At 41.0% G+C, this 23,904-nt stretch overlaps 1 protein-coding gene across 2 annotated transcripts in view; it reads right to left on the bottom strand.

Annotated features, from left to right (window-relative positions):
* Nucleotides 1–299: 299 nt before the first annotated feature.
* ZNF41 (zinc finger protein 41) overlaps nucleotides 300–23,904 on the bottom strand; it is a 64,428-nt gene continuing 40,823 nt past the window's right edge. Inside the window, exons 3-5 of one of the 2 annotated variants that reach the window (XM_053580675.1) lie at nucleotides 10,481–10,647; nucleotides 10,119–10,214; nucleotides 300–3,301 (exon numbers count right to left, since the gene is read on the bottom strand). In XM_053580675.1, the coding sequence (XP_053436650.1) occupies nucleotides 1,248–3,301; nucleotides 10,119–10,214; nucleotides 10,481–10,647 (2,317 nt within the window). In that variant the 3' untranslated portion in view covers nucleotides 300–1,247. The remainder of the gene's footprint in view (nucleotides 3,302–10,118; nucleotides 10,215–10,480; nucleotides 10,648–23,904) is intronic. The other variant, XM_053580676.1, reaches the window with a different exon arrangement.

Genomic DNA, 23,904 nt, shown 5'->3' on the forward strand with positions numbered 1-23,904 from the left:
CATTGTTTAAGATCAATTACTAAGGGGCTTATGTAAATGACAGTTTTAGGGGCACAGGTTAGAAGGTGTAACTCACCTGCTCCCACAGCAGGGAGTTAATAAGAAGACAATCGCCACCTTTAGATGTCTGTAACATTCAATGACCATATTCTCTAGCCTCAACTTAGGCTAGCACTATCCCCAATTTCCCAATTCATGAAGTCAAACTTGAGGTTTAAATATGATATTTCACTTTATATATATATATATATAAACTATATATATATATATAGTTTATATATATATATATATAAACTATATATATATATATAGTTTATCATTACCATGGTGATTTCTCAAAAGGAAAAGAAAAAAGGAGTTCTTCATGGAAATCTCTTCTTCTTCTTTTTTTTTTTTTTTTTTTTTTGAGACAGAGCCTCAAGCTGTCGCCCTGGTTAGAGTGCTATGGCATCATAGCTCACAGCAACCTCAAACTCCTGGGCTCAAATGAGTCTCCTGTCTCCACCTCCCAAGTAGCTGGGACTACAGGTGCCCGCCACAATGCCCGGCTACTTTTTGGTTACAGCCCCTCATTGTTGTTTGGCGGGCCTGGGATGGATTTGAACCCGCCAGCTCAGGTGTATGTGGCTGGCGCCTTAGCCGCTTGAGCCGCAGGCGCCGAGCCGGAAATCTCTTCTGTGTCAATGTCAGTGATCACAAAAATTTCTGGCTTCTACTCACAGATCTGTATTTCCAAATAGCTTTTACTGCTTTGATGTCAATGCCCTGCAAGTATTTAGACAATAAAAATTTTTCTTCCCAACCTAGAAATCTGAAATGAATTTGACTAGGTATTGAGTACTTCTACATCCCAGGGTATGATGAATTAATCAATGCTGAATTTATAAAGTCCTTCATCTAAAAAGCGAAATAAAACAAATGATAAGTCATCTCCTCAGGCCTTTATTTCTACCATTTGCAGGAGCTCGAGAGTCACTGTATCTATCATATAACCAAACATGACTATTGATCAACTGCTTTATGTAAAGGATCTCCCTATGCACATCATTGCATATCAACTGTGGTGATGCAGGAACTTTAATTTCCAGTGAACTGAGGAATACTTCACTCTTTTTGCCTTCTGTTCATCCAGGCCAGTCTTTCACATCTACTTCTCCACGCATGATGATTGCAGGCTCAGGCATTCCTCTTCCCCACTATGAGATATCTGATGTATGCCTAGTTGTCATTTCCAGGTGAAGGCTTTTTCAGTCACTGGCTTTATAGCATTTTTCTTCACTATGCATTTTATGGTGTTTAATGAGATTTGATCTGTCAGTGAAGGCCTTTGGACATTCTGTACAAGTATAAGGTTTCTTTCCTGTATGAATTATCTGATGCATACTTAGTATTGCTTTCTGGATGAAAGCTTTCCCACATTTGCCACATTCATAGTGTCTCTCTCCAGTATGGGATTTCTGATGTATATTGAGGCGTGACTTCCAGGTGAAGGTTTTTCCACAGTCACCACATTTAAAGGGTTTCTCCCTAGTATGGATTTTCTGATGCGTTATGAGATTTGACCGGTCAGTGAAGGCCTTTCCACATTCAGCACATATATTGGGCTTCTCACCTGTGTGGATTTTCTGATGCACACGGAGTTGTGATTTCTTTGTGAAGCATTTCCCACAGTCACTGCATTCATAAGGCTTCTCTCCAGTATGAATTCTATGATGGGCAATGAAGTGTGATTTCTGGATAAAGGCCTTCCCACATTCAGGACAAACATAGGGTTTCTCTCCTGTATGGATTCTCTGATGCACACTTAGTGTTGACTTCTGGATAAAGGCTTTTCCACAATCCTTGCATTCATAGTGCCGCTCCCCAATATGAGATTTCTGATGTATCTTGAGACGTGACTTCCATATGAAGGCTTTTCCACAGCCACTGCATTTATACGGTTTCTCTCCAGTGTGAGTTTTCTGGTGTTTAATAAGATTTGACTGATCGGTAAAAGCCTTCCCACACTCAGCACACATGTAAGGTTTCTCCCCAGTATGAGTTTTCTGATGTGTAGTGAGATTTGTCCTATGAGTGAAGTCCTTTCCACATTCTGTACATATATAGGGTTTTACTCCAGTGTGAATTCTTTGATGCACATGGAGTTGTGACTTCTTAGTGAATGATTTCCCACAGTCACTGCATTCATAAGGTTTTTCTCCTGTATGAATTCTCTGATGTGTGTTGAAATGGGATTTCTGGATGAAGGCCTTCCCACATTCAGTGCATACATAAGGTTTCTCTCCTGTGTGAATTCTCTGATGCATCCTGAGTCCTGATTTTCTTGTGAAAGCTTTCCCACATTCACTGCATTCATAGTGTTTCTCTCCAGTATGAGTTTTCTGATGTATACTGAGGTCTGAATTCTGGGAGAAGGCTTTTCCACATTCACTGCATTCATAAGGTTTCTCTCCTGTATGAATTCTCAGATGTCTAAAGAGATCTGATCTCTGGAAAAAGGCTTTTCCACATACACTGCATTTGTAGGGTTTCTGTCCAGTATGAATTTTCTGATGTGTAATAAGGTTTGACTTGAGGGTAAAGGCTTTCCCACATTGAGTACATAAATGAGGTTTTACTCTTATATAAATACTCTGATGTACACCAATTCGTGGCTTCTGAGAGAAGACTTTGTCACTTTGGTCACATTCATGAGACTTTTCTTCAGCATGAAGTGTCTGATGTTCAAAGAGATGTGACTTCTGGTTGAAGCCCTTTACACACTCAGTGCACACATAAAGTTCCTCCCTAGTATGAATTTTCTGATGGTGGATGAGAGCTTGTTTGTGGCGAAGATGATTTTCACATTGATTATATTCACAGGAATTCACTCCTGTCTTAGTACTGTCATTCTTAGTAGAGGAAGAACTATGGGCCAAATTGTTATCATTTCCAAAAGTCTTACCAAGGCTCTTTGTTGCACTGTTTCTGTTATGATTATGTATCTTTAACATATGCTTCAAACTCTTTCCAAATGTTTCACAGTTATAGAGTCTTTTAATTGAAGGAATAAGTTCAGCAGTCACATGAATTACTTTTTCAATGTTTTTACATTCATAGCTCCTATCCTTAAGCAATACTTGCACGTGACTTAAAGGGTTATTCTGGTTTTCCTGATATCTCTCTAGCTGTTCATTATCTTGCCACAGTTCTTCTATAATGGGACACAATGAATCTTCTCCTATGGGTTGGTCAAATCTCTCACAGTGGAACAGAATTTCTCTAGAAATTCCCTGTTGTTGAATTTTCCCAATAGCCTCACCTAAAAAGAAAAAGAAATTAAAATCACACAAAAAATAATTAGTAGAGGACAGAGAGTAGTTCAAACAGGATGAACACAAAAAAATGGAAGAGTTGATATAACAATAATAATACCAATAATGTCATAATACAAAATTCTTATAGAACACTTAATAGATGCAAAACACTTTTACAATACACCAGGCACTCTTCAAGTGCTTTACACGTAACCACTGGTTTAACCCTCACTAAACCTTATGAGGTAGCTACCATTATCAATTTTTTTACAATCATGTGTAGAACACAAATGTCCTAATGCAATAATTGGATAAATGAGATGAAAGCTATGCTGATTAGTATGATGTAAGCACTCAAATTTGTACAAATAATCAACACACTGAAATGGGCATAAATGTATTTATGATCTATGTACAAAAGATTTAATAAAAAAAGAAAGAAAAATTTACAATTGAGAAAACAGAGGCACAGAGAAACTAGGTAACTTGCTGAATATTAAGTTGCTAAATAAGTGTGAGAGATGGGATTTGAACTCTTGGAATCCAGCTCCACTATGTAAAATGTCTGGATAGTGAATAGGATAATCAGAAGAAGAACTGAAGCCTATTAAGAGGAAAGCTTGGCATGGAAGAAATATTTCAGAATGCATGTCCTTATATATCATCTCTAATACCTGACTATCTCTCTGCTTCTTGCTTTCCCTCTAAACCATTATGAACATCAACATTAAATTTATATCCTTTAAACACCAATTCCTTTATGTCTATGGGGAAAATGTTGGCACATCACCATCCTGACACAAACAAAGAGTAAATAGATACCTGTGCTCCAACTCTTAACTAGCTGCAAGTTTCTCTTGGTCTCAGGAATACATGTTTATAATAATAAGTGTAAAATGGGAAAGAGAAAGCCCTCTGCTGACCTCTATTCTCCCCATCTTTCATAGTAATAGAATTTAGCTACACCTTACTTTGTTTTCACCAATAGAATATAAGTGGAAGTGATATGTGCTTTCCAGACAGGCCTTACAACAGTGGGAAAATCTTTACTTCCTCTTCCCTTTTTTCCACTGAATTTCCACAGTGCCCCAACATTAACTGTGCAGCTGACAACAATGCCCTAGGAGATATAGAGCATATCTATATCATTATGGAACATAATTCGTGAATGATCCATCAGGATCAGAATGGACTTGCTGAACTGGACCCATTCACCTCCAAATTCTTATATAAGACAAGGCATGTGCTTATATTTAGCTTCTTGTTTTGCTACTCGGTGCATAAACAAAATGTATTGTCCTTCTAGATATTAGCTCTAACTTCAGTATACTGCTAGGGAGCTTATATTTGATATGAATTTATAAAGCAGATGTTGTATACTATTCATATTTATATTCAATTTGGCACAGTTTTATAACAGAAAGAGTGAATATGCAAAGTGTTGGAGTGTTAACATTTCATGCACTTGTCTTCCTTTTCCATAGATAATGTACGATTTTTTGAATTCCTCTGAGCAGATGTTCGAAAAATCCTTCTGAAAGAGAACAAAATATCCTCCTCTGCCTATCTCCCCACATTCACTAAATTTGTTCTCTAAATATTTTCTACATCCTTCATTTAAGGAATCAAGAGAATTGGTGTACCAGTTATCAATGTATTGCCTCTCAACTCCAAATCCACCCTTCTTTGCCTGCTCTGCAAGAATGGATTTGATTCTCTTTAAACGTTTTTGTCTTCTGCCAGCCTGCAGGATGATAAGCTTTGTCGGTGGAAGATGCTGGAGAGATTCTGTATGTGTGTGGTGGGGGTTGCTTATCTTCCTGGTTCTAGGGGGCTCACTTAGTAGGCTCCTCCAGCAGGGACAGCGTTAAATGTCAAAAGTAGAGCCATCAGAATTTCAGTGTGGCTGGGTCATTACACAGACATGAGGAAAAGACTGGTGAACAGCAAATGAGGTCCCCAGGGGTGCCTTACTTATTGGGAAATGAGGAAGAGAAGGCTGGGAAAAAGGGCAAATAATAAATTGGATACAAATCAGTAAGAAACAGAAAATTAAGGAAGCTCATCTGAAACAAGGGAAATGTTATGAACAATGTAATTCACAGGAGAGAAACTCAAAGAGATAACAGACGAATAATGAAATGCTCAAACTAGGTATTAGAGAAATGCAAAATAAAAAATGAGATACCAGGGAGGAAGGAATATAGCCTACTAGAGGCAGCTTTCGCCAAAGGCTCCTGTCCAGGGGGAGAGATGCTGGACAGAAGTGGACTCAGTGAAGCTGAAGGTGGGGAGCTCAGCTAAGAGAGAAGATAGAAAAGCGCATATCATCTCTGCTGAGGCACGCTGAGACTACAAGAAAGAGGATCTAAGAAAACAAATTCCAGGTACAAAGCCCATTGCCAAGAGGATGAAAGGTCCTCCTCCCCCAAGTGGGAGGCTCACTGTGGGCTCTCTGAAAACCAGCAGGGAACAAAAGATCTCTCATTTTACCCCACGGGAGACAGCCACTAAACACTGGGTCTCCTTCTCAAGGGAGGTCCCACTTGCAAGTCTAGGCATCATCCTGCCTGGCTTAAAATTGAACAAATATTTTCCCCACAATTCTGAACTCCTAGTCCATGCTTCCCCCCTAACCTGGCAGTTTGAAGGTCTGCCCCCTGCAGAACCCAGAGTGTTTGTCAATTCCCTTACAGGCCTCGGCATTGTGTGGGCCACTGGACAGCAGTGTGTAAATGGTCACAAGAAGAGAGGGATGCACAGGAGAGAGAGAGAGATGCACCATGGTGGTGTGCAGCAGGTGGAGGCATTGACATAATTGTTCTCACTTTGGCAGGCATTTTCTGACTCAGTGGCTCACCAGAAGAGACCAGGCTCCATCCCCTTGGGTTTATGGAACAGAACTGCCTGTGAATTTCTACTATAGGGTTTCTGGAGACCATATGAACTCTCCTTGTTGAGCAGTGATTACACTGCCTGGGACAATCTGATTAGAATGCCCAACCTGAGCCGTCCACCCAGGGAACCTCTGAGGTTGAGTGGTGGTTGTTTTGTAGTGGGAAAAGACTGATTCTCCTCCTCCATCTGTTGCTGGTGGGGGACAGGTGCCACAGTTGCTTGTATCTCTCCCCAGCTGAGATTTCAGCCTAATACCTCAATGTGTTAGGATTGGGTAGAAGCTAGCTGACTTCAAGACAGAGCCAGCTGGGCAATACCTGTGGCTCAGTAAGTAGGGAACCAGCCCACATACCAAGAGTGGCAGGTTCAAACCTGGTCCCGGCCAAACTGCAACAAAAAAATAGCCAGGCGTTGTGGCAGGCATCTGTAGTCCCAGCTACTTGGGAGGCTGAGGCAAGAAAATAGCCCAAGCTCAAGAGCTGGAGGTTTCTGTGAAGTGTGACACCACAGCACTCTACCAAGGGTGACAAAGTGAGACTCTGTCTCAAAAAAAAAAAAAAAAAAGACAGAGCCAGCTTGCACTATCTCACCAAGCATGTCCTCAGAGTCTCTGGCTGCAGCTGTGAAAGGGACCTTGGTAAGGGTATGGAGGAAAACTCACAATCACAAGCCCCAGCTCATTGGTAAAGGGCTGGTAAATAACACTTCCTGGGGCCCCCAATACAATCTCACCCTACCAGTTTTAATTGCCAAATTGCAGAAAACACTCTTGGGGTGGAAACAGTGGAAGAACTCTGGCAACATAAATAATCAGAATAGATCAACTCCCCTGAGGAATGACAAAGAAGATACAACAGAAGATGCCGTTCATAGATAAATAGCTGAACTGTCAGAAATAGAATTCAGAATACGGATGGCAAATGAGATGAACAGAATGGAGGAAATTATGGAAATAGAAATCCAAAGAGTAGTTTAAAAGTTGTCTCAAGAAATTAATGAATTCAAAGATAAAGTCACCAAGGGTATGAACATAATGAGAAAAGATACAGCAGAGCTCAAGGAAGTGAAAAAGATATCAGAGGAGGGTTTTTTTGTTTTGTTTTGTTTTGTTTCGACAGAGTCTCAAGCTGTTGCCCTGGGTAGAGGGCCGTGGTGTCATAGCTCACACCAACCTCCAACTCTTGCGCTTGAGCGATCCTCATGCCTCAAATTTTCATTTTTTACTAGAAACAGGGTCTCACTTTTGCTCAGGCTGGTCTTGAACTCATGAGCTCAAGCTATCCACCTGCCTCAGTCCCCCAGAGTGCTAGGATTACAGGTGTGAGCCACTGTGCCTGGCCTCAAGGAGCTTTGAAATACAGTAGAATCCCAGAGTAATGAGTTGAGCAGGCAGAAGAAACTAACTCAGAAATTGAAGACAAGGCTTTTGAATGATCCCAAGCATTTAAAGAGGCAGAAAAATGGAAAACAAGAACAGACAAAGTTGTAGGATCAGTCCAAAAGATCAAACATCTGAATGATAGAAATTCTTGAAGGAGAAGAGGATGGTCCTAAAGGCATAGATGCTCTACTCCAAGATATTATGGAGGAGAATTTCCCAAACATTGCAAGAGATACATAAATTCAGATAATTGACAGTTTCAGAACCCCAGCAAGACTCATCCAAATAAAGCATCTCCTAGGCACATTGTAATTAACTTTGCTAAAGTTAATATGAAGGAGAAAATCCTGCAAGCAGCCAGACATAAGAAAAGCACTACCTACAAAGGGAGAAATATTAGAATCACTGCAAATCTTTTAGCTGAAACTTTTCAAGCCAGATGAGGATGGTCATCAACCTTCAATCGTCTTAAACAAAACAACTTTCAGCCCAGGATCCTGTATCCAGATAAATTGAGTTTCATTTGTGATGCAGAAATCAAACACTTTACTGACATACATATGTTGAGGAAATTCACCATAACTAAACCAGCTCTCTAGGAAATACTCAGACCCATTTTCCATAATGACCAGCACAATGGTCTACCACCAAAGTAAACTCACTCAGAATTTATCAAACAAAACCTAACTTCCACAATGATGGAAGGATTAAAAAAATTCACTGGCCCTTTGAAAAACATGACTGCCAAAATACTACCTACCTATCAATTCTCTCAATTAATGTGAATGGCTTAAATTGTCCTCTAAAGAGGCACAGGTTGGCTGACTGGATACAAAACTCAGGCCAGGTATCTGTGGCCTACAAGAGACTCGTCTTACCCCAAAGGATAAGAAAAGGCTCAGAGTGAAGAGATGGACATCTATAATACAGGTAAATGGAAATCAGAAAAAAGCAGGGTTTGCAATTTAATTTGCAGGTACCACAGGATTCAAACCAACAAAGATAAAGAAAGACAAGGATGGACACTACATATTTGTCAAGGGAAATACTTATCATGAAGAGATTTCAATAATCAACATTTATGCACCCTACCTGAATGCTCCTCAATTTATAAAGAAAACCCTAACAGATATGGGCAAATTAATATCTTCCTGCACTATAATAGTTGGAGATTTTAACACCCCTTTGTCAGTTCTGGACAGATTCTCCAAGAATAAACTAAAAAAAGAAATAATGGACTTAAATTTGACCTTAGAACAAATGGACTTAACAGACACCAACAGAACATTTCAGCCTAATAAAACTAAATACACATTCTTCTCATCAGCACATGGTCATCCTCCAAAATTGATCCTATTTTAGGACACAAGTATAACCTCAACAAATTTAAAAGAAAAGAAATTATTCCTTGTATCTTCTCAGACCATTATGGAATACAAGTTGAACACAATAGCAACAGAAATCTTCATACTTAAACAAAGTCATGGAAACTAAATAACCTTAAGCTGAATGACAGCTGGGTCAAAGATGAGATTAAGAAGGAAATTATGAAATTCTTTGAACAAAATGATAATGAACATACAAATTATCAAAACATATGGGATAGGCTAGGCACCCATAGTTCAATGACTAGGGCACCAGCCACACACACCAAGACTGGTGGGTTCAAGCCCAGCCCAGGGCCTGCTAAACAACAATGACAACTCCAACCAAAAAATAGCTGGGCATTGTGGCAGGTGCCTGTAGTCCCAGCTACTTGAGAGGATAAGGCAAGAGAATCGCTTAAGAGAGTTTGAGGTTGCTGTGAGCTGTAATGCCGCAGCACTCTACCAAGGGCAACGTAGCGAGACTGTCTCAAAAAAAAAAAAAAGATACACTGCATAATATAATTTGTATATACTAAAACATATACAAACAGGTGAATGTATAAGGAAAGAATTTAAGATCAGGGTGAGGTGGAGCAGGAAGAATAAAATGATCTTAGGAAACATAGGGTGGTATGTAGATAGAAATTAGACACAAATTGCTTTGTTTTTTGAGACAAAGTCTCACTTTATCACCCTCGGTAGAGTGCCAAGGCCTTATAGCTCACAGTAACTTCAAATGTTGGGACTCAAGCAATCCTCTTGCCTCAGCTTCCCAGGTAGCTGGGACTACAGGCACCTGCCACAACACCCAGCTAGTTTCTCTATTTTTAGTAGAGACGGGGTCTCACTCTTGCTCAAGCTGGTCTCAAATTCCTGAACTCAAGCAATCCACCTGCCTCGGCTTCCTGAGTGCTAAGATTACAGGCCTGAGCCACACCAACTGGCCCTTTAGAGACAAATATCTTACAAAAAAGCCAAGCAAAGAAGACAATACAAAGGCCATACACGGAGATGGCATTTAGGCATATGAGGGCTACTGTCACCTATCTCTAATCAATGCCAAAGGTTTAGAACTTTCGAAATTGCCTATCTTCACAGCCTTTCAAAAGCATTGCCCTCTCCTAGGGAAAGTGACATTTACTTCCATGTCCCTATCTGCCCGGATCTCTCACTCACCTGAACCGCTCTGGTGTGGGGCTTCCCCATCCAAGGTCCATGGCCCCTCCCCTTGCTCCAACTGGAAGATGCCCTCTGGCTTGGGAACTCGGTACCCTGTTAACAGGACATGATAAAAGATCGGGTCCAGCTGATTGGGTTTCAGGGGCCTTTCAGTAACATTTTCCATTTGCTCTTCAGAAAAGTAACCATGTTTCACTAGAAGCAAAGTAATATTCACAGAAGTGAAAAGGGACTGAAGAATCCCAGACAAATCAGGGATGGCACCAGCAACACTTCAGATGTGGGACAGCGCTCAGCTGCTGAGAATGGAAACACCCTCACTGGGGCCCCCCACAGATGCACAGGGCAGCTATGCTTACCCACTGAAAGCAGGTGGCTATAGTTCTCCAGTGTCACATCCCGGTACAAGCGTCTCTGAGCAGGGTCCAAGTGCTGCCACTCCTCCCTGCTGAAGTCCACAGTCACATCCTCAAATGACACTGGTACCTGTAACAACACAATCCTGTTCAAGGCAGCATGGTCAGCACTGGAGGATGGAAGATAGATAGGAAGTTGTTTTCAATACTTTGTATGATAATGTAGCATGTAGGGGTTTCATTAAATACCCAGTTTCATATTTTATTTTATGAGAAAATTATTAAAATATCTTGACATTCATTATGTACTACATTCATTCATGTATTCATTCAGTCTTTCCTTTTTCAAATATGAGAGTTTAAATGGACTCTCTTTATATCTTCCAGTTAGGAACTAGATACATTTGCTGATCAATTATGTGCTAGGTGATGTGCTAGTTAATCGTAATATAGAGTTGAATAAAATGTAAAACAACTTAAAGGTGTGAGCCACCCCATTCAGCCCCTGGATGGGGGATATCCAATAGGAAGACTTGGCTATCCAATAGGAAGACACAAAGGTGAAGCAAAAGTCAAGAAGCAAGAAAAGTATAGGAGGCGTAAGGTTGGATTACAAGGAGACGATGGCATATGAGTTATCAAGAAGGGAAAAGCATAAGCAAAAATGTGGAGGAAGGAAAATAGAAAAATACATGGTAGATTTGGCATGATGGCTCATGCCTGTAAGCCCAGCACTTTGGGACGCCAAACCAGGAGGAGCATTTGAGGCCAGGAGTTTGATACCAGCCTAGGCAACATAAGAAGACACCATAATCCTAGCACTGTGGAAGGCCAAGAAGGGTGGATTGCTTGAGCTCAGGAGTTTGAGACCAGCCTGAGTAAGAGTGAGAACCCATCTCTACTAATAATAGAAAAATTAGCCAGAGACTGGATAGGGTGGCTCACACCTATAATCCTAGCATTTTGAGAGGCTAAGGTAGGGGATTGCTTGAGCTCAGGAGTTTGACACTAGCTTGAGCAAGAGTGAGACCCTGTCTCTATTTTCTTTTTTTTGAGACAGAGACTAAAGCTGTCACCCTGGGTAGAGTGCCATGCCATCACAGCTCACAGCAACCTCCAACTCCTGGGCTTAAATGATTCTCTTGCCTCACCTCCCAAGTATCTGGGACTACAGGTGCCTGCCACAAAGCCCAGCTATTTTTTTATTGTAGTTGTCATTGTTGTTTGGCAGGTCTGGGCTGGATTCAAACCCTTCAGCTCTGGTGTATATTGCTGGCACTTTAGCCCCTTGAGCTACAGGTGCCAAGCCAAGAACCTGTCTCTAAAAAATAGCTGGTTATTAAACCTTTGTCAGAGATATACCCTGCAAATATCTTCTCCCATTCTGAGGGCTGTCTGCTTGCTCTGCTTACTGTGTTCTTAGCTGTGCAGAAGCTTTTTAGTTTGATCAAGTCCCAGTAGTGTATTTTTGAAGCTGCTTCAATTGCCCGGGGGGTTCTCCTCATGAAATACTCACCCAGACCAATTTCTTCAAGGGTTTTCCCTGCATTCTCCTCTAGTATTTTTATAGTTTCATGTCTTAAGTTTAAATCTTTAATCCAATGAGAGTCTATCTTAGTTAATGGTGAAAGGTGTGGGTCCAATTTCAGTCTTCTGCAGGTTGCCAGCCAGTTCACCCAGCACCATTTGTTAAATAGGGAATCTTTTCCCCACTGAATGTTTTTAATTGGCTTGTCAAAAATCAAATAGCGGTAAGTAGCTGGATTCATCTCTTGGTTCTCTATTCTGTTCCAGATATCTACTTCTCTGTTTTTGTGCCAATACCATGCTGTTTTGATCACTATCGATTTGTAGTAAAGTCTGAGGTCTGGTAGTGTGATTCCTCCTGTTTTGTTTTTATTTCTGAGTAATGTCTTGGCTATTTGAGGTTTTTTCTGATTCCATATAAAACGAAGTAATGTTTTTTCAAGATCTTTAAAATATGACAGTGGAGCTTTACATGGATGGAGCTGGAACATATTCTTCTTAGTAAAGTATCCCAAGAATGGAAGAAAAAATATCCAATGTACACAGCCCTACTATGAAACTAATTTGGGACTCTCACATGAAATCTATAACCCAGCTACAACTTAACAATAGGGGGAAGTGGGAAGGGGGGTGGGTAGAGGGAGGGGAATCGGTGGGATCACACCTGTGGGGCATATTACAGGGGTATTTGCGAAACTTGGTAAATGTAGAATGTAAATGTTTTGGCACAGTAACTGAGATAACGCTGGAAAGGCTATGTTAACCACTGTGATAAAAATGTGTCAAATGGTTTATGAAGTGAGTGTATGATGCCCCATAATCATATCATTGTATACAGTTATGATTTAATAAAAAATAAATAAATAAATAAATAAAAAATAGCTGGGCATTGTGGTGGACACCTATAGTCCCAGGTACTTGGGAGGCTGAGACAAGAGGACCACTTGAGCCAAAGTGTTTGAGGTTGCTGTGAGCTATAATGCTGAGGTGCTTCACCCAGGGTTATGGAGTAAGACTCTGTCTAAAAGAAAAAAAAGAGAGAGAGAGAAGATACTGTCTCTATAAAGAAAAAAAAAGTTAAATTGGTCGTGTGTGATGGCATGCCTATAGTTCCAGTTGCTTGGGAGACTGAGGCAGGAGGCCCAGGTGACAAGAGTGAGACCCTGTTTCAAAAAGAAAGGAGAAAGGTAGGAAGAAAAGAGAAAAAGAAAAAAATACATGGTGGATTCACAGAATTGCAAACAGTTCTATATAAGGAACCTGTAGTATTTTGAGAAAGTAGTTATGAGGAAAATACAATAGAAATAAACTGGGGTCAAAACAAGGAACAACTCCTTTTTTTCTAATAGAGAATGGATTGCTATTTATATGCAAGAAAAGACATTATCAATATTTGTGTGCATTAAAACAGTATTCAGATGCATCATAAGGAATATTTAAAATGAGTGAGCCCAGGTCAATATAGACATGCACTGCAGAGTTTACATGAGAGAATGAACCATCTGGATGTAGGTAGCTGTTGTAATGAAATATAGAAGGTGTAGATACTATGTTTTGAGAAGGATCAATTGTGCAGGGGCATGTGGAAGTACTTAAGGGAAGAGTCATATGCTTGCATTGCTAGTAATGATTTTAGAAGCTTAAAACCAATATACAAGTATTAGTTATAATTAGGCTAGGAACTGAATTAAGAAAATGATTGCAGAGGATGGACAATGGTAAAACAAAAACCAGAGAGAAGTAGATGCAGAAGAATTCTATTTTTTTTTATTAAATCATAGCTGTGTACATTAATGCCATCATGGAACACCGTACACTGGTTATATAGACCGTTTGACACATTTTCATCACACTGGTTAACACAGCCTTCCTGGCATTTTCTTAGTTATTGTATTAAGACATTTACATTCTACATTTACTAAGTTTCACATATACCCTTATAAGATGCACCGCAGGTGTAATCCCAACAATCACCCTCCCTCCGCCCACCTCCTCCCTCCCTCCCCTCTCTTTCCCCCTTCCCCTTACTCTTGGGTTATAACTGGGTTATAGCTTTCATGCAAAAGCCGTAAATTAGTTTCATAGTAGGGCTGAGTACATTGGATACTTTTTCTTCCATTCTTGAGATACTTTACTAAGAAGAATATGTTCAAGATCCATCCACGTAAACATGAAAGAGGTAAAGTCTCCATCTTTCTTTAAGGATGCATAATATTCCATGGTGTACATATACCACAATTTATTAATCCATTCGTGGATCGATGGGCACTTGGGCTTTTTCCATGACTTAGCAATTATGAATTGAGCTGCAATAAACATTCTGGTACAAATATCTTTGTTATGATGTGATCTTTGGTCTTCTGGGTAAATGCCTAGTAGAGGAATTACAGGATGGAATAGTAGATCTATTTTTAGATCTCTAAGTGTTCTCCAAACATCTTTCCAAAAGGAATGTATTAATTTGCATTCCCACCAGCAGTGTAGAAGTGTCCCCTTTTCTCCATATCCACACCAACATCTCTGGTCTTGGGATTTTGCGATATAGGCTAATCTTACTGGACTTAGATGACATCTCAAAGTACTTTTAATTGCATTTATCTGATGATTAAAGATGATGAGCATTTTTTTCATATGTCTGTAGGCTGTGCGCATGTCTTCTTCAGAGAAGTTTCTCTTCAAGTCCCTTGCCCAGCCTGCGATGGGATCTCTTGTTCTTTTCTTGCTTATATGTTTGAGTTCTCTGTGGATTCTGGTTATAAACCTTTGTTGGAGACATAACCTGCAAATATCTTCTCCCATTCTGAAGGCTGTTTGCTTGTTTTACTTACTGTGTTCTTGGCTGTGCAGAAGCTTTTTAGTTTGATCAGGTCCCAGTAGTATATTTTTGAAGCTGCTTCAATTGCCCAGGGGGGTCCTCCTCATAAAATTCTCGCCCAGGCCAATTTCTTCAAGGGTTTTCCCTACACTCTCTTCTAGTATTTTTATAGTTTCATGTCTTAAGTTTAAATCTTTAATCCAGTAAGAGTCTATCTTAGTTAATGGTGAAAGGTGTGGGTCCAGTTTCAGTCTTCTACAGGTTGCCAGCCAATTCACCCAGCACCATTTGTTAAATAGGGAATCTTTTCCCCACTGAAAGTTTTCAATTGGCTTGTCAAAGATCAAATAACAGTAAGTAGCTGGATTCATCTCGTGGTTCTCTATTCTGTTCCAGACATCTACTTCTCTGTTTTTGTGCCAGTAACATGCTGTTTTGATCACTATCGATTTGTAGTATAGTCTGAGGTCTGGTAGCATGATTCCTCCTGCTTTATTTTTATTTCAGAGTAATGTCTTGGCTATTCAAAGTTTTTTCTGATTCCATATAAAATGAACTATTGTTTTTTCAAGATCTTTGAAGAATGACAGTGGAGCTTTAATAGGGATTGCATTAAAATTGTATATTGCTTTGGGTAGTATGGACATTTTAACAATGTTGATTCTTCCCAGCCATGAGCATGGTATGTTTTTCCATTTGTTAACATTTTCAGCTATTTCTTTTCTTAGAGTTTCATAGTTCTATTTATAGAGATCTTTTGTGTCCTTTGTTAGATAAACCCCCAAATATTTCATCTTCTTTGGCACTACTGTGAATGGAATAGAGTCCCTAACAGTTTTTTCAGCTTGACTATTGTTGGTATATATAAAGGCTACTGATTTATGAATGTTGATTTTGTAACCTGAGACACTGCTGCATTCCTTGATCACTTCTAAGAGTTTTGTAGTAGAATCCCTAGTCTTTTCCAGATATACAATCATATCATCTGCGAAGAGCGAAAGATTGATCTCTTCTGACCCTATATGGATACCCTTGATCGCCTTTTCTTCCCTAATTTCTTCCATTACAATGTTATAGAGAAAAAAAGGCAATGTTAAAGAGAGGTGGAGACAATGGGCAGCCTTGTCTGGTTCCTTATCTGAGTGGAAATGATTTCAATTTAACTCCATTCAATACGATATTGGCTGTGGGTTTGCAGTAGATGGCCTATATCAGTTTAAGAAAAGTCCCTTCTAGACCAATTTTCTTAAGTGTTCTGATCATGAAGGGATGCTGGATATTATCAAAAGCTTTTTCTGCATCAATTGAGAGAATCATATGGTCTTTGTTTTTTAATTTGTTTATGTGCTGAATTATACTTATAGATTTACAGATATTGAACCAGCCTCGAGACCCTGGGATAAAACCGACTTGGTCATGATGTATGATCTGTTTGATGTGTTGCTGGATTCTGTTTGTTAGGATCTTGTTGAATATTTTTGCATCTATATTCATTAGTGATATTGGTCTATAATTTTCTTTTCTTGTTGGGTCTTTTCTTGGTTTGGGGATCAGGGTGATGCTTGCTTCATAGAACGTGTTGGGTAGTCTTCCTTCTTTTTCTACCTTTTGGAACAGGTTGAGTAATATAGGTACTAATTCCTCTTTAAAGGTTTGGTAGAACTCTGACGTGAAACCATCTGGTCCTGGGCTTTTCCTTTTAGGGAGGTTTCATGTGGTTGATGCTATTTCAGAACTTGATATGGGCCTGTTCAGCGTTTCCACTTGATTCTGGCTAAGTCTTGGAAGGTGATGTGCTTCCAAGTATTGGTCAATTTCTTTCAGATTTTCGTATTTCTGAGAATAAAGTTTCTTGTAATATTCATTAAGGATTTTTTGAATTTCTGAGGAGTCTGTTGTTATTTCGTCTTTGTCGTTTCTGATTGATGAGATTACAGGTTTTACTCTTTTCTTCCTGGTTAGGTTAGCCAAGGTTTATCTATTTTATTGACGTTTTCAAAAAACCAACTTTTTGATTTATTGATCTGCTGTGTAATTCTTTTGTTTTCAATTTCATTTAATTCTGCTCTAATTTTGGTTATTTCTTTTCTTCAACTGGGTTTGGGGTTGGAATGTTCTTCCTTTTACAGTTGCTTGAGATGTCCCATTAAGTTGTTAACTTCCCCTCTGTCCGTTCTCTTGAGGGAGGCTTGCAGTGCTATAAATTTCCCTCTTAGGACTGCCTTTGCGGTATCACAGAGGTTCTGGTAATTCATGTCCTCATTGTCATTTTGTTCCAAAAATTTGGAAATTTCCTTCTTAATCTCATCTCTCACCCAGCTATCATTCAGCATAAGGTTATTTAACTTCCATGTCTTCGTATGAGTATGTGGATTCCTGTTGTTACTGAGCTCAACTTTTATTCCAGGGTGGTCCGAGAAGATGCAAGGAATAATTTCTATTCCTTTAAATATTCTGAGGTTAGACTTGTGACCTAAGATGTGATCGATTTTGGAGTATGTTCTGTGGGCTGATGAGAAGTATGTGTATTCAGTTTTGGGGGGATGAAATGAAATGAAATCCAAATGTTGGATGGTTAGGTTTAAATCTAAAATTTCTTTGCTCAGCTTCTTATTGGAGGATCGATCCAACACTGCCAAAGGAGTGTTGAAATCTCCAACTATTATGGAGCTGGAGGAAATCAAGTTGCTCATGTCTGTGAGAGTTTCTCTTATAAATTGAGGTGCATTCTGGTTGGGTGCATAGATATTAATAATTGAAAACTCATCCTATTGAGTATTGCCCTTGACAAATATGAAGTGACCATTCTTATCCCTCCTTACTTTTGTTGGTTTAAAGCCTATTGTATCTACAAATAAAATTGCAACACCTGCTTTTTTCTGATTACCATTTGCCTGAAATATGGATGACCATCCTTTCACCCTGAGTCTATATTTATCTTTTAAGGTAAGATGTGACTCTTGTATGAAGCAGATATCTGGCCTAAGTTTTTGTATCCAGTCAGCTAACCTGTGCCTCTTTAGAGGACAGTTTAAGCCATTCACATTAATGGAGAATATTGATAATCTGGTGAAATTGTGGGTGTCAGGTTTTTTGAAAGTCCAGTGGACATTTTTAATTCTCTTGCCACTGTGGAAGTTGGAGTTTGATCAAAAATTTCTGAGTGAGTTTACTTTTGTAGTAGAGGATTGGGCTGGTCATTATGGAAGATAGGTCTGAGAATATCCTGAAGAGCTGGTTTGGTTATGGCAAATTTCTTCAACATGTGAATGTCATTAAAGTATTTAATTTCTCCATCATAAATGAAACTCAGTTTAGCTGGATACAGGATCCAGGATTGAAAGTTATTTTGCTTTAGGAGATTAAAAGTCAATGACCACCCTCTTCTGGCTTGAAAAGTTTCAGCAGAGAGATCTGCAGTCATTCTAATGTTCTTCCCTTTGTAGGTAATGGATTTCTTATATCTGGCTGCTTTGAGAATTTTCTCCTTCATATTAACTTTAGTGAAGTTAATTATGATATGCCTGGGGGATGTGTTACTGGGATTGAGTCGTGCTAGGGTTCTGAAACTGTTTGCTATCTGAATTTCAGAATCTCTTGGCATGTCTGGAAAATTATCTTTCATGATTTCATGGAGAAGGGCCTCTGTGCCCAGTGAGGCCACTTCATTACTTTCAGGGATTCCAATGAGGCAGACATTAGCCTTCTTCAAATTATCCCAGAGCTTTCTGAGAGAATGATCCGGTTTTGCTCTCTATTTCTCTTCCTTCTTGAGAGTTTGGACATGTTGAAAGACCTTATCGTCAATGTCAGAAATCCTTTCTTCTGCTTGCTCCACTCTGTTACTGAGGGATTCTACTGTATTTTTCAGATCTTTGAGGGCTGCAAATTCTTGATTCAGTGTGTCAAAATCTCTGGTGGTTTTGTCTTTAAATTCTTGAGCCAGCTTTTGAATTTCTCCTTGAATTTCTAATTCCGACTTTTGAATTGCTGCGTGAATTTCTACTTCCAAATTTTACTCCATTTTATTAATCTTGTTTGCAACCCAAATTCTAAATTCGATTTCTGACATCTTGGTCAGCTGTTTATGAATGGGATCTTCAGTTACATCTGCCATATCTTTCCTTTGGGGGTTTGATCTATTCTGGTTATTCATGTTACCAGAGTTTTTCCACTGATTCCACCCCATGATTGTTTTACACCATTTGATTTTTCCCCTGGAGCTTTGTTGAGGACCTGTACAGTGCTATGGCCTGAGAAACTGGGGCCCTGTTTGGTGTGGTGGGGCTAAGTGGTTCTGTTTTGTTTGCAGCTCGTTTATGTTCGACCCTAGTGAAACAGTTACTCTGGGTTGAAGTCTCAGCTTTTGGGAAATACCAACAATTAAGTCATCCCATCCCCCACAGCAACAATTGGAAAAGGAAAATCAAACCTTCCTACAACCACAAACCCAGGTCACCACCTGAATAGTCCTTGGGCGATTGGCTCAGTTCAAAGGGTCCAAATCAATTGTCTCAGTCAGCACCTGTCTTAGGTGGGAGAGTTTAAAAGGTCTCAGGCAACTGGATCACAGGGGTCTGGTTACAACTCAGATATGACTTGCTCCGGTGCTCCATGAAGTCAGGAGGACCCACCCAGCAAATAGATTAGTCTGGGAAGGTTGATGCCTCCTTCCCCACCTTGCACCTTTGTCACACCCAGTCACTGATAGCCCCAGAGTTGGCTGACCCAGTTGCCTGCAATGAACAGATACTCCAGGGGTTTGCACCTGCCTGAATCACAAGGAAATCTATTTCTGCTCAGCCAGGCTGCTGCGCTCTGCCTCTGTCTAGCAGGGGGACATGCGTGCTGACAACCTCAGGTGCTTGATGGAGGCTGGGGGGGTTCACTCAGTTCCAGCCCCGCCCCTGATGGATGTTATTGACAGAACAGAACAACTTTCTGGGAATTTGTTTCTGTCCCTGGTAAATTCCCCTGCAGAAGAGAAGCTGTCTTGAGTTCCCAGAGCCTCCCCTGTCTTTGCTCTTGCAGGTTTGCATTCGGTTACCTGTCAGTTCTAGCCTCCTGTCTTCCTTTGTCTATAGGCTGATGATCTCCTGAGGGCTGGGTGTGTCTTAGGCTCAGTAAAGTGGTCCTCTGGGTCAGCCCCTCCCCGGGAACTTCCCGGGTCTGCAAGTGCATTTCTAGTCCCTGCGCTCCACCCTGGTCGGTACCACCTCAGACAAACCCTTTAATCACGGGGCATGCGTTTCCATCCCAGATCTGTTCCATGGTGGTTGCCACCTGAGTAGATGCTCGGCCTCCTCTGGTTGCCCAGGGAGACAGGGGGTGTGGCTTCAGAATATCCGGAAGTGAGCCCTATTCTTGCTAAAAGACAGCTGCTGCTCTGCGCCTCAGGGCATTGCTGCTCCGGTGTGGTTCCCTCTCAGCTGACCATCCTCTCCCCACTCCTGTGCCCCAGAGTCAGCACTGACCAGCTGCAGTTTAGGCACTGTCCACACCACTCGAGAAATCATCCACGAATCTGGACTCCTGGGGGACAGGCCTCCAGACCTCAGAGTGAGAGTGGAGGGGAGTGCTGGGAGCTCAGAGTTACAGGTAGAGAATGTATACAGTTTTATACAGTTTTATGCCTGGCAGGAGAATGCTGTGGCACCCTAGCAGGGGAGGTAGGTCCAATTTTTAGAGGGTCTTTCCCGTGGAGTGTAGTGGGAGGAACTTTGAGCTCTGCTCATTTGTTTGTGGGGCATTCTGAGCCATTCTCATGAGGGAGGGGACTCCCGTCTGCTTGGTGATGGATTTGGTACCTTTTGTTTGTATCCTTGTGGTCGCAGCTCACCTCAGCGGGGTTGATGTGCGTTCTTCAACCTTATCTCTTGGTGAAGCTCAAATCCACCAGGTTACTTGCTAAATTTCTGTCCTTTAACTCTCCTTCTAGACAGGAGCCTCTGTGGAAAGCTGGCTTCAGTCAGCCATCTTGTCTCCCCCACCCCCCAGAATTCTGATCCCTGCACAACGTGCTGCTGGAGGCCTGGTATCTTTAAACCTTAAGGAGAGGAGGCCAGGCATGGTGGCTCACTCCTGTAATCTTAGCACTCTGGGAGGCAGAGGCGGGTGGATTTCCTGAGCTCACAGGTTTGAGACCAGCCTGAGCCAGAGCAAGACCTCATCTCTAAAAATAGCCAAGCGTTGTGGTGGGCGCCTATAGTCCCAGATACTTGGGAGGCTGAGGCAAGAGGATTGCTTGAGCCCAGGAATTTGAGGTTGTGAGGGTGACAAAGCAGGACTCTGTCTCAGAAAAAAAAAAAAACTTAAACAGCAGCTTGCTGAAACTCCAACCCTCCCCCAAAGCGACTCCACCAGCCAAGGAGGTCTCTGAGCAGGCAACACTCACTCAGCCAGGCCCAAGCGGAGCTATTTGCTCTGAGAGAGGAAGGGCTTTTATAAAGTTAGATATGCAGAATATTTAAACTTTGTGAAAGAAGGTAAGATTTGCTCTGGACCAGGTAAGGATATAAAATATCTCTTTGCTTCTGTCACCTGTCTGAACAGCAAGCTTCTTGAGTATTAATAGTCACTGCTGTGATTTGTATGCTGGCTTAATAGGAATCTTTTCTGATGTCCTGCTTTTTCACCCTTCCATACTCTGTTTGTGTTAAAGATCATAAATACCTTAAAGCAATAAAAGTAAAAAGTAAATTCATCCGATTAATGTAGTTAAAGAAATTGTTTAGTTAGAAAAATGCAAGCATAGCAAGAACCATATCAGAATTGTTTGCCTTTCTCTCACAAAATGTATGATTAAAACAGTGGCATATGGGAGAGGCGGAGCAAGATGGCAGCCGAGTAACAGCTTCCTTGCATCTGGGCACCGTGAGTCTGGGGAGATAGGACTCCAGGCGTCTCTGGCTGGTGGGAACTGCCTATCATCACTCCTATGAGGATACAGGGAGTCAGCGAGAGACTTCTGGACCCCAAGAGGAGGACTAAATCCGTGGAAAACCGGCAAGTGGTCGCGTGTGTTCAATCCGTCTAAACCCGCCCACAACTGTAAGTTCAGTAGCAGCGAGACTGCAAACCAGAAAGGCCTTACCTGTGAACTGTTTTGATGTCCTTGGACTTGGCACTGAGTTGAACTGCCTTGGGGAAGGCCTGAGCGGGAGTGCGAGAACTTTGGCCATTGTCTAGGGCCCCAGTCTGAGCCGCTGAGCCAGACGGAGCTAATAGTGTTTGGCGGTGGGTCACACGGATCCATTGTCAGCGATCTGCCCCGGCAAGCTCCGCCCTCAGGGTCGCAGAGCTAGAAACGGGTGGGAGCTGGTAACCCAGCAACCAAGTAGCCTAAGGGTGGGGTCTGAGCCGCCTTGCAGCCCTAACCCTCAGGGGCAGAGTGAGACCGGTTTTGGCACACTGAGTAAGTGGATAGCCACTTCAGCAGCGATTCCAGCAAGAAAGCTGGGAAAGCTTCTGCTCAACAAGTTTACAAGTTCGAAGTGCCTTTTAAGTAGGCTGAAGAGAGATTCAGGGTGTCTACCTGCTGGGGTTTGAGTAATCAGCAGCCTCCAGTCGTATCTGAACTGTGACTAACATCTCATACCCCAGAAGACCACGTGTTGCCCAGACAATATTCAATAACATATACAAACTGCTTTGTTTTTGGTTGTGTATTTTTTTCTTTCTTTTTTTGCTTGGTTGTTTTTTTGGTTTGTTTATTTTGACGTTGCTGATATTCTTTTGTTATTTTAATTTCAATCTTTTCCACACAGATCCCTTTTTCTTTCTCAATTTTCCTAGTTTAATTATAATTTCCCATTGCTGCTTTTTTTAATAACTTCAACTTCATTTTTGCTAGTGTTTCTACCGATATAATTTGGTTTTTCACCCAATTTTATCCCTGTAAAGTTTTCTGTTTGCTTCCTTTGGTTTGATTTATAGCATTTTTGTCTTTCCTCTCTACTTGGTGGAGGTGGGGTACTGTGTCTGATCAGGTTAGCAAAGAGCTGCTGACCTCAAGGGAACCACGCAACTGGGCACCCCCAGAAGGTGGGGTTTTTTAAGGTTGTGTCAAAGTACCCTACTGTACACCTATATTGCCCTGTCTCCCTCTTTCTGTGCCTCTATTCTTTTTGTCAATATTCCTTATACCCACCCCCTCTCCTTTCTCTATCTTTCTTTTTTTCTTATCACTCGGTCCTCCTTTCTTTCATCCCCTTTTTTTTTGCTCTTCAACCTTCTCACCCTTCTGGTCCTGTAACCTTTAGTCCACAGGCACAAGAACTTAAAGAGCAAGAGGAAGTGAAAGGAAAATTAGGGCAAGCAAACAGATAAAAGAAATCACTCATGAGGAAGAATCAGCAGAAAACTCCAGGCAACATGAAGAACCAGTCTAGAACAACCCCACCAAGGGACCATGAGGTAGCTACTGCAGATGATTCCACCAGTATAGAAATGTTAGGAATGACAGAAAGGGAATTTAGAATACACATGTTGAAAACAATGAAAGAAATGATGGAAACAATGAAGGAAATTGCTAATAAAGTGGAAAATAACCAAAAGGAAATCCAAAAACAGAATCAAATAAGAGATGAACGATATGAAGAATATAAAAAGGATATAGCAGACCTGAAGGAACTGAAACAGTCAATTAGGGAACTTAAAGATGCAATGGAAAGTATCAGCAACAGGTTAGACCATGCAGAAGAAAGAATTTCAGAGGTAGAAGACAAAGTTCTTGAGATAACTCAGACAGTAAAAGAGGCAGAAAAAAAGAGAGAGAAAGCAGAACGTTCACTGTCAGAAATATGGGACTTTATGAAGCGTTCCAACATACGAGTTATAGGAATTCCAGAAGGGGAAGAAGAATGCCCCAGAGGAATGGAAGCCATACTAGAGAATATTATAAAAGAAAATTTCCCAAACATCACCAAAGATTCTGACACACTGCTTTCAGAGGGATATCGGACCCCGGGTCGCCTCAACTCTAACCGAGCTTCTCCAAGACACATTGTGATGAACCTGTCCAAAGTCCAGACAAAAGAAAAGATTCTGCAAGCTGCCAGGAGTAAGCGCCAGTTGACCTACAGGG

Source organism: Nycticebus coucang, chromosome X (assembly GCF_027406575.1).
Source record: "Nycticebus coucang isolate mNycCou1 chromosome X, mNycCou1.pri, whole genome shotgun sequence".
In the NCBI taxonomy this organism is placed as follows: domain Eukaryota; kingdom Metazoa; phylum Chordata; class Mammalia; order Primates; family Lorisidae; genus Nycticebus; species Nycticebus coucang.